Source organism: Chamaea fasciata, unplaced genomic scaffold, assembly GCF_029207755.1.
Source record: "Chamaea fasciata isolate MVZ Bird 193981 ecotype frontalis unplaced genomic scaffold, bChaFas1.0.hap1 SCAF_1, whole genome shotgun sequence".
Lineage (NCBI taxonomy): Eukaryota > Metazoa > Chordata > Aves > Passeriformes > Sylviidae > Chamaea > Chamaea fasciata.
This window is the reverse complement of record NW_027094086.1, coordinates 134,386,031-134,401,332: the sequence shown is the minus strand read 5'-3', so window position 1 is coordinate 134,401,332 and position 15,302 is coordinate 134,386,031. Positions and strand designations below refer to the sequence as shown.

Below are 15,302 nucleotides of genomic sequence, written 5' to 3'. Positions count from 1 at the left end.
AGCTAAATTGAAGTAGGTTGTTACTTACAAGACATCTATATCATTTGCAGCAGAAGCTGTAGAGAATGAGAAGGGCAATTATAAGAAAAAGAAGAACTGTTTCGTATGGTGTTCTCTGGAAAATCCACTCCCTCCACGGGAATGCTCAGAGCAGAAATAAATCAAGGATTATCCATCCCTCAAGTATAATGCTGATGGATATGGAGAAAAGTCCATGAAAAAAAGGTCTTCAGAAAAGGCTTTGGATGGTATGCAACAAAGTGCAACAATATTTGAGCAAAAAGGAGGAAACTATGGATTAGCTATTTCTTGTGAACAATCTGTGTTCTCTTACTCCAATACATCATGAGATGCACTGAGAAACATAGAAAGCAATTAAATAAATACATCATTGTAAGTACACACATATGAACGAAATTACAATTCCACTTCTTCAGCAGTTTCACAATTTCTTAATATATAAATATAACTTTGGAAATTCTAGGGTCTTCTTTCAATAATTTCTGTGTGTGTGGTGAGATATATATATATATATACATATATATACATACATATATAGACATATATATATATGATTTAGTGTTTAATCTTAATGAGAATTGAAAGCTACTTAGTAATGTGCTTTGAGTCCTTAGAATTCAAATTTTCCTTTTTCTCTGAGGAGGAGGATGAGTTGACCACTGAGAGTGTTAGACATTATGGAACAGCTGACACTAAAATGGAAAATAATAAGAAAAAAATGTGACAGATCTTGCCATAATTAGATAGTATTAGATAAATAAATTTATAGGGAAGTTTAAGAGGTAAAATAACTCTTGGGATAAATGACTCTATAAATAAGCATTTTTCTGAGTAAGATTCAAATGAAGGACCACTGGGAATGTTAGCAAAACCACTGTTTCAGACACTTGGATGAAAATTTCTGAATTGTTGAAAAAGATTTCAACTGGATTTCTGAGAGAGGGCTACATGACATTTTTTTTGGTCTGGATCAATTTCACCTGCTGCTCTGTAAAAATATAAGAATAGGATTCTCAGTTAATATCAATATTTTACCAGACCTCTAGATTAATGTTTGTGTAATTTTTAATGTGGGAATTTTAATAATTAAAAAAAAAGAAAACCAGATGGAATTACAAAACAGCAACAGATTACTTAATTAACTTTTGCCTACTGGGATAAATAGAACATACCACAGAATATATCAAAGCAGACACCAATGAGACACTATACATCCATTAGTATGCAGGAGGTTTCCTCTTCAGATAGCAGTTTTTATCAGACATAAGCATATGCCTATCAGTCTTATTAAATAAACCCAGCAACTCCTCATGTTATAATCCACAGCATATAAAACATCATGGCAAAAATCTGAGGAAGTATTCTATGATGCTCCCCACAGACCAGTGAAATCTCCCGCCTGAGTACATGAGGTGGAAAAAATGAAAAAAATAATTGCTAATTTTTTATAATGGAGTAAAACATGTAAGTTAGTCTGCAAATACTAACAAACATCCTTCAGCTGTGAAAGGGCCTTAAACCAAAAGCAATCAAAACATCAGATTTTAAAATTGTTGACATATTTGTCTGATCATATTACAAATACTCTGTCAGCTCCATTGCATGACATGTATTACATACCTGGGTAAAAACAGGAGTGAATCAGATGAAGAACAGACCTGTAAACCTATAATAATATATGTATCTTCGTTACTTCTATGAAATATCCCTTGAACTTACTGCAGAACTGTGTAGATTTTTGTAAATTTCTTAGTATAATTTTCAAATATGTTCTCTGAAATAAAAATTATTTCAAACAGGATTGCAAAAGCTCTACAATGGCTTCTTTAGGAATGAACCGTAGCTCATGACTTCCAAGGTTCCCAGAAAAACTGATGATAATTATTGCACACCAAATACGTTCCTACATGATGTGCACTGATACCTTTTTATTTAATAAAAATGAGTGTCACCATATATATGTGCATACATTTGGTTATTGCTATCAGAATTAACAGCCTGCAACTTAAGCCCAGCCTATTAGAAAAAGGGCTCAGCAGATCCACACAAATGGAAATGACTACTTGCCACAGGTTTTTTAACCAGGCTTCAAGACAATGTGTTTGTTAGTACCTTCAGATTAATACCAGTTAGTTTTCGAACAGTTTTAATCTCATGCTAGATGACTTAAACCAGATGAAAATAAAAATGTGTTACCCAAAATAAAAGAATACAGAAAATACAGTATTGTAGTATTTACTGAACAAAATAACAAAAATCATGTTTACTTTTTTTTTTTTTTTTTTTTTTTTTTTTAACAGTGTTAAGTAATCAAATTCAGGCCATACAAGCATCAACAAGAAATGTAAGTAACTGTACTATTAAGGTGGTATCTACAACTTTTTTAAACTGCTCGAAATCCAAAACCACAGATGTTGTATACCTCACTTGAAAATTATTCAAGTGCCTTGCACAGTATGTAAAAAAACTGATAGTAAATGACTGCTATGAAATGTACATGCAGTACCTGAATTTTATATTTCAATACCTCAGGCCCAGATCATCAAAGCATTTAGGTTTCCACTCCTCAGGGAGGCTCTGGGTCTCCATGTGTACTAACCCCTTCCCTGAAAGGAGTAATTGTTTTTGATGGTGTGAATTTATAGTGTTGTCTTTCCCTATGAAGGGAGGGAAAGAGTCAATTTTACAGAAAGAATGGTTCCAATAGGCAGAAAGTTTATGGCACTGCAACTACATGAACCACCTTCCCTACACAACATAAAAAATATTCTAATATTAAGGATTATTTTACAACTCAGTGGAAATATGCAGTAATGCAATTCATTTCCTTTGTCTGGATGACAAAAATGCAGTCTTAACAGTCACAAGAACCCGCCTTGTGTTAGCTATAAAAAAAAATATATTTATATATATATTTATGCAACTACTATGTGCATTAAACAAAACCACTGTATGAATCAGCAGGGTTCAATAACACTTGTATCTGAATCTCTGGAAGGGGTGCATTGAAGTCTATGGTGCTTCTCAGTAAGGACTCACAATGAAATGGCAAAGAATAGAAACCCATTTATTTTAAATTTTATTTTTCTTACCCCATTGCCTAAGAAATGGTCCGTAAGCTCTCTGGCAGCTAAAAGGATCTGTTGCCTTTACTTCAACCTACTGCTGAGAAATGAAAAATACACCTTAATACAAACCTGATAATTCATTTTTTAGTGAACACTGAAAATGAAAATCAGCCCAACGTCATTGTGAACTCCCATGAAATAATTCCACCATTGCGAGAATGCTCTGTTGTCTTCAGTTCTTACCAATCTGTATATCATGAGTTGTGTAGCAGGCTAGTAATCAGCAATGTACAAGAAATATTGTATTACTCCTGGAAAGCATTTACATTGTGACTAACTCAGGTTGTCAGGGTAATTTAGAATTGAAAAGTGTATTTCACATCTGCTTATATAAATGTTGGAAAATTCCTTTTTTTTTTTTTCTTTACCTGTCATAAGATACCTTTCTCAATCACCTGTGAACATTGATCAGTGCCCTTTGCACTGAAATGGTACAGATTTTTTCCGTAGTCTTTGAGATAACAGAGAAGAAGACTTGAACCAAAGGGCAATACCCTTGCGCACCAAAGCTTTATTATATTTCTGATTACTGTGCATCCCCACACCTAAAGCAAATAACATGGCACTTGTGCCATAGTTCTGATACTGTAGGTGTCCTCTGACAAGTGTTCTGCATGAACCATTGTGTCCCAGTCCACTAACAAAAAACTACTGTGCAGTAGTAATCTGGTATCTTAGATAGTTTTTCTTCTTGGACAAAGTTTATCCAGAATCTTCTTTCTATCAGGCTACAGCAGCTTAGGGCTCCTTTTCTTTAAAGAGAGGCAAAATAAATGTCTTACACCTGTAGGCCAGTACTGGTGTTCTGTCCCAGAAATTTTAGCACTGCTCTGATACGATGAACCCTTCTTTTTCTCCCACTGGTTCCACCTCAGCATAGGCAGGATGTCCAGATCCTCTTCTGAATTTCATTGCTGGCCATCTGCTTGGACGTCGCTACAACAGCAATAAAAAATAAACTTTTATGAAGGGTACTACAATAAATTGTTAATAAAAAATCTAAAAATATCCTGCAATTTTGACCTCTCATATTAAACCACACTCCCTGTAGTTGTTAAAGGAAAAGAAAGGCACAGTTCAGCAGCAGCAAAAGGCCGAGGAATTAATCCCTCTTTTAAAATCTGTGAGTGATGACTTTTCTCAGACAAGTAAACAATTACCACTACTCTTAGCGATGAAGAGGATGAAATAGCTCCTGCCTAAAATGGTTGACTTTGGATTTGTCACATAAAGTGCTGATGATCCACTAACCTCCAGAGGATGTGTCCAATGCCCTTTCTTTCTAGTTCTGCATAGGAAATTTCTAACATACTCTGTGCCATAGGAAAATATGCTGCAGTGTTTACAGGAACTTTAATTTAAAAAATTATTTAGGATAAAATTCTGGCACGCTTATACAGGACTCTCAAAATAATGACTTTCGATTTCAAGTGCCATAATTTCTTCCTGAGTGGTTTATTTTGATGGTTCAAATAGAAGCAACATTTTTATTTAAACTCTTAAGAGCTTTGGGTACAAGAGCCTTAAGAAGTCCTAACCAATTTCCACTAGGTTCTTGGGTACCTCCTTTAAAAACAGCTAATAAACAGAGAAAATAAAAAGTTATTTTCTAGGGCAGATAAAACAATTCCTGTATTATTATGATACCTCTAGGGAGGAAAAGTGTTCTAAACAATCTGTATTTTCAAATGAATAAATGTCAGGTAAGGCTCAGATTTTGGGTGACCATTCTGAGATTATGTCCAAGGGAATACTTTCAGGAAAATAGGGAAACTCCTTCAGAGAGTCAGGGGGAAGAAAAAGCTTTCCTAAAAAGGTTTTTCCCTATTGAAAATTTTATCTTCCAAATATACTGATTTATTTCTCTTTACTGACAAGAGTTACAATCTGCTTGGAAGGAGGGCTAGAAGTTAGAGCAACTTGTATAGAAACATTGCAGGAAAATGAGAGGAGAATCGATGAAAACAAGTTACAGCCTATATTTTCAGTGACAGCTCAAAAGCTAAATAATTTTACTTTATGATCTTTCTTCTGAATATAAACACTGCATTTGATTTTCTGTCCCTATAATACCCCATTTTTATTTCCTTTCAATCACAAAGGATACCTCATGCTGCTGAGGGGTGTTGTTGGTGACCACAGCCCAGCCACAGCCATGATGTTTTGCTGGGACTCATGGTGCTGCTGGACAGGAGTCACTCGAGAAATCCTGAGGTGCCACTGAACCTTGTTGCCAACAAACCACACAGCTGACTGCAGGTACAGCACAAAGTCCTCCTCAGTCATCATTGTTGGGAAGATAACACATAAAAGCAACTGCTTCCTTTTCCTCCCGTTGCAGGATCGGGCTACTTTTGAGGTGTCCAGAGTTAAATTCTGTTTGGCAGGTAATTTAAAATCCCAGGGCTTTCAGTGCAGCACCCTCCTACAAAGTAGGAAGGCAGAACACTGTCTTCTTTAATGGATGTCTTATCCTAACAAGAAAACTTGGTCAATTCAAACTTTGGAGAGGTTTTTTAACCCAAGCTTGATTCTGTGTGTTTTCAAAATTAAGAAAGACAGTCTGGTTACTGCTAAAGAAAAAGGGTCATATTCCATTCTCAGGCTCACTAAAGTAAATCAAGAATAATGCAATTAAATATAAAGGGCTTATTTCAGATTTACACTCGTACAAATGAGAAAGGAATTTGACGGAGAAGTCTCTAATGAAAAGGGAAAAGGAAAAACCACTGGAAAACTAGCAGGAAAGAATAACTAGAAATGGTATCAAATGGCAACAGCTAAGGATGAGCTGGGATTTAATATACTAAGTTGTTCCCTAATTTAATTTTAAGATGTACCTATGATTAGTTACTACTTCATTGCTACATTGATGAAAGATACTAAATTTACCATTTTATGGTGCTCGTTTTAATTGGCCTTTCCAGATGATTAGTTATGGAACAGATGTGTATCAGTTTTAATGATACAAAGCCATAATACATAAATATGGGCTTTTTTAAAGAAATAAAGCAAAAGACTTGAAGGTCATCTTCTAATATTGCAGTTACAGTTTTCTGTGGTTTCTTGACACATCTGAGGTGAGATTTTCCCTTTATAGTGATTGTTTAATTTCAGCTTCATTATGTGCATGTTGACAGATTTAAAAGAGATCACTGACAAACTATCAACTCATTGCCTTATGCAACCCCTCGAAAGCTGTAAAATATTTCAGCTTTAACTGAAAAATCCTTGAAAAGTAACTTGATAGCTACTGCGAGATACAATGTTCCTTCAGTTACTGAAGCTGCTCAGGAAATATCTAATGCATTCTTCCTGTTTTTTCTCTGTGAAGACTAATTAAAAAACAGAAAGAAACCTCTACCCCCGAAAAAACAAAACCACACTAAAGAACCCCACCAAACCCAAACCAAACTTGGAGAAAGCAAGCTGGGAATTTAATTAACTAACTCTCAATTTTTGCAGGAAAAAAAATATGTTTCTTCCTCTGGAACCAGAACACTTAAAGGAAATCCTCTGAGCTGGGGCTGGGGAGTTGTAACTCCTTCTTCCTTTCAGTGTATTACAAAGCAGGAAAACGGGACTAGTATTTTTTTCATTTTTTGAAGCTTCCTTGAGTTCACTATTTTAAGCAATGAAGTTGAGAGAAAAGCACTTGTGACCCTACATGACCAGGATGCAGAAGAAATATGTAGAGATGCAGGAAAATAATTTATGATACACATTAAAAAAGTTAGTTCGTACTGAAGATCAGTAAGATAAAAGAAAAAAATATCCAGCAGTTGGATAATCCATGTATGGTGCGGTCTACCTTTCATGTTTTCCTACATTATGTCTCTCTACACCATTGCTGGTGCCTGTGCAGGATGTTTGACTTCCTGCAGCAATACAAAGACTAAAATAGGTGTGTTGATATCCATCTTGCAGAACAGGCAGAATTTATACTTTTGTCTTACTTCTGGAGGAAAAACAGTGGGGATTCCACCGATTAAAACTAAAGGGTAGAAACCAGAGTAACTTCTCACTCTGGTTGCCAGGAAAGTGTATTCCAAGTGTATTCTCTTTGATCAGTTTCTTCTTTTGATACCTTCCAATATTAGGGATTTTTGAGACTTATAGGGCCTCATTTATCCATGAAAATCATATGATCTCATTTAGATATGTTTAAAAAAAAGTGTTTGATACATATTTGAGTACAGTTAATTGAACGTAGTCTAAACTACATAAAACTCAGTTGTTATGATCTGAACATGGTTTCTAGTATTACAGTTGATTTTTTTAAGGTTGCTAGCTGTAGACCATCTCATTTTCTGCTGATCAATAACCAGTATTACAAGATCAGTTACAGGAGGATGGACAGTTGTGTAAAGTTGTGTTGAAATACTGGTATCTGAAGACTGATGCCCTGCTTCTGAGAGTTTTTGATGCTGATGTTTTCACTTTCTCTAAAATTTATGCCACTTAACACTTTTTATCTGAGATGGTAATTTATCAAAAGCAGCTGTAATAATGTATATTTTGTTAGCTGCAGCAATAATAAGCTTTTACATTTCCTTTCATACATATGCATGAAGATAAGTTTCAGTAATGGACAGAAGGAACTAGGCAACAGGTGCTACATATTTGATATTCTTACATCCTAGCCTCTATTATTCCCATCCTCAGTCTATATTTCCCTGAGTACAAAAAAGGAATGAGAACAATTCTGTACAGATCTGCAATTTCAGAAGAGCAGTAAAGGAAAACAGTAATGAAATATTTGCCCCTCTGTCATCTCCTCAACCCCACCACACACATTTTGTTCTGAAAGATTTCTAAAAAGCTATCAAAAGTTTCTTTGTATATTTCAACCAGCATAAAATCCCAGTGGTTGTGCATGCATCAGTTCTTCATTCCTATTCAGCAGTAAATTAGAACAGTGGATTTCATCAAGACATGTGCACTATCTTTTTAAAACTGAATTTACATGAGTATAAATACTTGACATAGCATGAGAAGGTCAGTCTTTCCAATTCTTAACTCTCCAGAGCTCCCTAGTAAACTTGATTTACCACTAAACTACATAAAAGCTGAAGTCATTGAGCACCTTTTAGACTGAATACTCTGGCACAACTTTGTCTCCTCTATCTATTGATTTTTTCTATATTTCAATCTTTCAAACTTCCAGGGGACTGGTTCACAGTGTCTCCTGAAGGGCTGCATCTTACATTTCCACTGATGTAAATTTCTTTGTCTAATTCAGGAGTAAAAACACATTTAAATCGATTTAAAAGCTTTGCTCTTTAACCACACTTTGTCAAGAAAGTCTATTTAACTCCAATGATATGGAAATATGCAAATATGGAGATATCCAAATTCTAGATTTATTGTCAAAACTTCAGAAAAACTATTATGACTTACTAGAATAGATAAAGAAAAAGGGGAAAAAACTATAATAAGGTCTTACTAAATGACTGAATGTTAATCTGATACTATTCAAGACCCATTATTCTAAGTACTTGTCCAGTACAGTGTTAATCTGCCTCAGTAGTCAGGGCTTTGGTTTCTTGTGAGAAGTAAAGATCTTTCTGTTACCAATTACCTTGACCATAATGTGTATTTTTGTGCTCAAAATTACCTGAAATTTCTGCATTCGTCTTTATTCTCTTCTAGAAACACCCAATTTGGTAAATTACAGTCAGAAGTGGATGAGGCTACAAATATCTGAAACTATACGTCTGATATATATTCCCAGGAGTAAGAAGAGAACAATTGCCTGACACCATGTTAAGCTCATATTTTGAAGAAACTGCTCTCAAATAAGGATAGCTTCAGACTTAAGATTCAGTAGAGTCATTTACTGGCTTCATTTATTTTTCTTTTTGACAGAAGTACTTGTTTAACGTATCTTTTTGTGATTTAAACCATCTCTCCATAACGGTTTCTGCAGTCTTATGTTCATCTGAGGAGCTGGCTGCTGAAGGATGAGAAACAGAATGCCTCCTTCCTCTACACCTTTGACTTTTATTGTCAGTGTTGATTATTTATTTTAGTGCTTCTCCCTTGTGGTCGATTTAGGTTTCCCTTGCTGAACTGCTGGTTCCTGCTGAGCTGGATAAGCTTTGGAAAAATAACTTTACTATCAGTACTAGGCAATGACAGTGAGATCAATGACAGTACTCCAAATGCCAGGATACTGCAGGACTTTGAAAGAAGAGAAAAATGATACCTGCTCTCTTCTTTTTAATCATCACCTTCATGAAATGCAATTCAGCCTGAACATCTGAACAAAAACTAATTGATGACCATGTTAAGCCTATTTCCAACTAAAAGCATAATCCCCTGTAAAAAACAATGGGCTATTTCCCAGTAGAAAACAGCAGAGCAGTGTGAGCTTCATCAGCTGCCTTAGACGGCTGAGGATCTTATTCTTTTTACAAAAACCATTCTTTTTTTAAAATCTGTCTCCTATTTAGTTCTTGTTTGAAAACATACACTGCATTTGTGACATTAATTCAGAAACCTAGAAATGTTGCACGGAAAACATGGCTGGATGTTAAATCTGGCTCTTATTGGTAGTGTGCTGTTATAAGCAGGGAAGTAAAATGGTGAGCCAGAAATATTCATTAATTTCCTGAACTCTGAATTACCAAGAACTCCAGTATCCTAAACTATTTTCTCATATAATTTCCTTTCTCTAAGCAGATAGGAGATGAGCAGAAGGTCAAAATCTGAAGAAAATATACTGCTAGATGTGTGTGCCAGTGAATGTTTTCAGATACCAAAATACAATTCCCTATACAGCCCATCATTGAAAAAACAAACAAACAAACAAACAAACAAACAAACCCAAATTAGTGCTTTCTCAGACCAGGACTCAGTATATAGAAATCATCCTCAGTTCATGCTAACAGTCTTAAATGCAGTCAGCTTTAAGTGAGACAGAGTTAAATGACAGGAATGCAGATCCTTTCATGCTGGTTGGTCTTTATGCTAAAAAGTAGTCCCAGCCTTATTTAATTTACTAACAAATACATAATTGAAGGTAAATCAAGGACATAATTTAAGTCAAATCGAGAGGAGTCAAGGTGCACCCTCCGTGCTCTGATCCCACACTAACATTTATTTGCCGAAGATCTGCAGCTGTTTGTTTCTTCCTCCCTTCCTCCCTTTTTCCTGAAGGTCACTCCCTGGCTCGATAGCACCAGTTCAACTCTCTGTGTGGCCATCTAAACAGATTCCTGAAGTTGTCTATTTTAAACATTCAAGATGAAGTAAAACAAGCAACAAAGAAAAAGACAGGTATGTGTGTGATGCGTGTAAGTGTACATGTATGTTTCTAAGCAGCTGAACCAGCAAAATAAAGCTGTGGAATACCTTTGAGGAGGCTGGAAACGTGAAGGCAAAAGCTGTGACCTTCAAAATAGGATCTTAACTCAAAAGAATGTTAATTTTTTACCACAAACACCCACAGAGTGCTCTTCAGAGTGTGACATATTAACTACTATTAATACATACATAGCCATTAATACGTAAGCTCTGAATTCATTCATATTCTTACAGCTTTGGAGTTCACATGTTAATAAGTTTTGTAACTATAAGCTGAATACAAGGGAAAGGCTCTTTTGCCTGAGGATAAGAAGTCCTAATTTGAAATGTCATTTTAGACTCCTTAAAATCCTTTGCCTCCAGAGAATTGCTAAAGTATAATTTTATCCAGCTGTTGTCAAGCCTCCCATAATCACCCTTGGAAAAGGTATTATTGTGTCTATCTGGGAAGAGACATCCCAATGTTTCACTCCTTACCTTCATGTCACAGAATCACAGAATCTGCTGAGTTGGAAGGGACCCACAAGGGCCATTGAGTCCAACCCCAGCCATTGCCAGCGGTGAGCTCCATGCATTCTACCCCTTCTATTTCATACCGTGCCACCCCTCCACCTCTCCTGCCCTGCCTGTCCCTCCTGAAGAGCCTGTACCCATCCAACAGGGCACTCCTGGCACAGGATCCATCCCACCAGGTTTCACTTCTCAGCTGTGGCCAGATCATGTTGCCTTTGGTCTCCCGTGGTAGAGCACTATGATGACAGCTGAGGTAAATTTCAAGCCTCAAAAGGATTTTGGGTCACAATATAAGGAAGGAAGGGAAGAAAAACACAAAGTATGGAAGTGAAAACTTGTGTCACGCAACCCTTCTGTCCACAGATGACTGGGTGCAAACATGCAAAATATAACTGAATAAAAAGTAGTCAGACTTATACATCATTTTTCAATTTGCTAAATTTTCCCTTGACATTAACTGCTCTCAGTGCTCAAGTTCAAATACATATGTAAATAATTAGAGATTAAAAACACAGGAAAAAGAAAAAACATGAGGGGGGAAAAAAAGGGAAGAATTAACATATAAAACTAAAGCTAAAATTTGGCCCACAGCTCACTGAAATCTGAGCAAATCCATCTGATTCAGCCAGGAATTTCTTTACTCCTCTTTATATTGAGCTCTGGACCTCTAGATCACATGTGCCATGATCTGTATCACAGGTATGCAATCCATGACATTCAGGACAGCATGATTGGCTTCTTGGCCATCAAACTTCACATCCTGAATGGAGTTAAACTACATAAATCAGTAAATAAATGAATCACTTTTTAATTGTGCTATAGCTAGTGTGTAGTGATATATGTTATAGCTAGATTTCGGACATAAACTTTGTTGAGAAATTCATGAGGAGGATTATTTGACATGTATCCTACTTTACAAAAATCAGTCCAAATCAGCTCAAAATATACTTAAGAGACACATGATTCCCCAAGGTAAGAGTATGTAAAGTGATTAAAGAGAGGAAACCATTGGCAACTAAATAAAATTCAATGGAGAGGAAATACTGCAAGGTTAATGATAAGTAAATAGAAAAACAAGGCATGCAACATCTCTTCTGACACTCTGCAAGCTAATCTTTAGTCAATATTTACTCTTAGCTTTTTGGAAGAGCCTGTATTCATTGGAACTTTGACTGAAGTTCTCTTAACTTTAAAAGCTGATAATTCATTATGTCTTTGGGCCACCACAGAAGTGTCCAACCTAAACAATGAAACACACGTTGAACAGTGTAGAGAAGAAATAGGAAAACTGTGCATTTTGATTTGAAATTTCTACACTCTTAAAAAAAAGTGGAACATTTTTGAAAATGTGTTGAACTGTTCAGATGGTATCGTTTTAAAATTGCACACTACCATAGGCAAATTGAATAGCACTTCTCAAACTCTTTGTTCAAAATAGCTATTTTTTTTCCTGGTGAGGCTGCACATGTGTGTTCTGCTCAACAGGCATGAACAATAACCATTAGGGAAGCATTTTCTTCAGACTTAAAAGGTAAAAAAGTAATAAAATAATGTACTATGTTCTAAGACTATAGCTTTTGTAATAAATGTATTTTTCTAGGCTTGTGTGTATCATTTATTTAAACCAACTAGTGCACTCAGGATATCATTTAATGCTGTTCAGAGGTGTCACAAGAGATTGCCTTTATCAGTACAAGGGTAAACAGCACAAATTGTGGGTATATTTATTCTTATCTTGGACAGCTCACTTCATGACAAACATGAGTTGGATTTGAGATGAGCTACGTGAGAACCTGAGTGAGGAGGCAAATGCAAAATTGGGCAATATCTGCAGAGAACACAAGGAAGAAAGAGACTTAAAGCCTCAGACATATGATCAGTTTATTATACTGTTCTTCAGTAACCAGTCCACTAAAAATTCCGTACACAGCCCTTAACCTAAAAAACACAACAAAATCTGTTTGAAAATGACATTTTACCTACCAAATAATGTCAGTATCTTGGATGTAAAAAGAAGTTTCTCAATATATTAGAGTTCAGAATGAATGCTATGCTTAATGTCTATATGATGCCTCCATAAAGTAACTTGTTTAAAAATAAATACAAATGCACCAGGCTCCTGTTCTTTCTTTTGGCCAGCCTTAGAGTTATATTAATTACTAATGATAGATAAACTGATGTGGACCTTGATTTGGCTTGATGACTTGATGGCAGGCTACAGCGTACTTGTAGTTTTTTAGACATCTGCAGAAGGGAGCTGCCTGTCCATCTGTCACATCTTGTTTTAACTGTGCAATGAGCTTATTAATCAAGAGACTCACAGGAAACAGCATTATTTTCTGAAATATTTATGTGTTTGTTCTCATTTAATGACCAAGCCCATGGCAATCTTCTTAGCTCTTTTCCTAGAATGGTAATATCAGATCCATATTTCACTCATTTCCCATAAATAATGCAGCTTGTCTCTTGTGCTTTGTGAGCTATCATGTTATCTGTAACAGTTTATTCAAATACTTTTCAATTGCACAAATGCAATAAAGAATGATTTCTTGTAACACTGGCCTATTTATACCAGTTTCACCTGATTATTTTTTGGACTTCATATTCAAAAGGCAAGTTTGAGAAAATATTTTCTTCTTTGCATTGGAAATCCTACAGATCAGATGAATATAAGAATGATAAATTCTACTTAATATTTTTGGAATTGATCAAACAACTTTTTTCTTTGAAAATTAAATTATTAAACTTATTAAAAGCAGTTTGATTTCCAGAATGAATTACTTTGTTATATTCTAGGCTTATGATACAAAAATGGTTTTAAAGTTTTGAAATTTGTGTAAGTATTCTGAAGTACAGTCACCCGCTATTCTATTCCTTGTGATTTTCCCACTACATTAGTGTTTGCACCTTTCGCAGCTGGAAAAGGCTACCCGTTTATGAAAAGTACTTTTTGCATTTCTTGCTAATGTTGATTCTTCACAAGTACCACAATCATTCTAGTAACCAATAGAGAACCCTGTTCTTTATTGGTTACTAGGATAATTGGTTATAGGTTAGAAATAGGTTATACCCTGTTTTGCATAAATTTTATTTTGACTGTTTTCTCCTTTATTTTGTACAGAAACTTTATGTTTATCTATTTAATCTAAATGACTACATTTCTTGCTAAAGGACATGCTAGCTTTGGCTAATAAGAGATTAATAGACTGATTAATGGCACCTAAGGATTAAATTGAGTGGAATGACTTTAACAACACAGATTAAGGTACTTTTGTTTGCATGATGAGTGTGATATCAATGAAAGAAATTAACATGCCCTTACTACATTTAAAAGAAAAAGAAATAAATAAATTTGTATTGCAATTCTGGTATTCTCTTCTTTAAAAAGTAGTGTTGCCATTTACTTAGCCTTTTCTATCACATGAAAGATAAGAAATTTGCTTTTACTAGAGTGAAAGAATAGAAATTCCATCTGTGTAAATTTAATCTGTGTGTGAAATAAAGAAAGGGACAAAACCTTCTCTTTCATACAAGGACTTCAGTGGAATTTTGTTTGTCTACATCAATAGTGAACTGGCTTCAAATGCTGCATAAACATGAGAGAAAACTTTGTGTTATTATATGGATTCTGTTCCCTGATGATTAGCACAGTTACATTACTATAACAGGAATACTGATAAACAATTCATTTTGATTTCTGTCACTACTGTTCCATTTAAGAAGAATATTTACTATAATATGATGCAAAAGTTTCATGTCTCACTTCAATTCTCATTGCTGTCACTAACAATAAATGTCTACATCTTCCTGGTCCAGGCTTTTACCTAAGCAATCCCTAAGGTATGTCTCTAGCGATACTTCCAGTGGTTTTGCATCTTCACTGTTGTCCAATAGTATATGTCTGGACTCTCCATAGCAAGGGAATACCACAGCTGGGGGTTGTGAACAGTCACCCCTTTCATGTTCAGCAAACCTAAACTTATCACAAGGCAGAGGAATGTTGCTGAGTTAAAACAAAGAAATCACAAGGAGGTGCAGGTATTCATGGGTTTTTGTAGACACAAACGCCTATGGAGAATTTTCCTTTCTCATATTTTTGTCTAGAGTGGAGCTGAACTGATTAAATGTCAGCAACAGCAATGTAGGTATCTGTCTTGGGTTTTGTAAAGAACATGTTATTCTATTCCATCTGTTGATACTGGGTGGTGCAGAATTTCTTATCTTTGCCCAAATGGGTCAGTGTCACTTATCAGATGGTGGAGTGTTACTTATCTCGTTTCATTGTTCCACTACTCCCATGGGGATATCTTCTGCTAATGGACCATTAAAAGC

The 15,302-nt window shown here is 35.4% G+C and overlaps 1 protein-coding gene across 2 annotated transcripts in view; it reads right to left on the bottom strand.

The window, feature by feature from the left end:
• Nucleotides 1-1,929: 1,929 nt before the first annotated feature.
• Nucleotides 1,930-15,302, bottom strand: part of PLXDC2 (plexin domain containing 2) — a 259,764-nt gene continuing 246,391 nt past the window's right edge. For both annotated transcript variants that reach the window (XM_066198866.1, XM_066198875.1), the window contains exon 14: nt 1,930-4,085. In XM_066198866.1, coding sequence (XP_066054963.1) covers nt 3,969-4,085 — 117 coding nt within the window. In that variant the 3' untranslated portion in view covers nt 1,930-3,968. The remainder of the gene's footprint in view (nt 4,086-15,302) is intronic.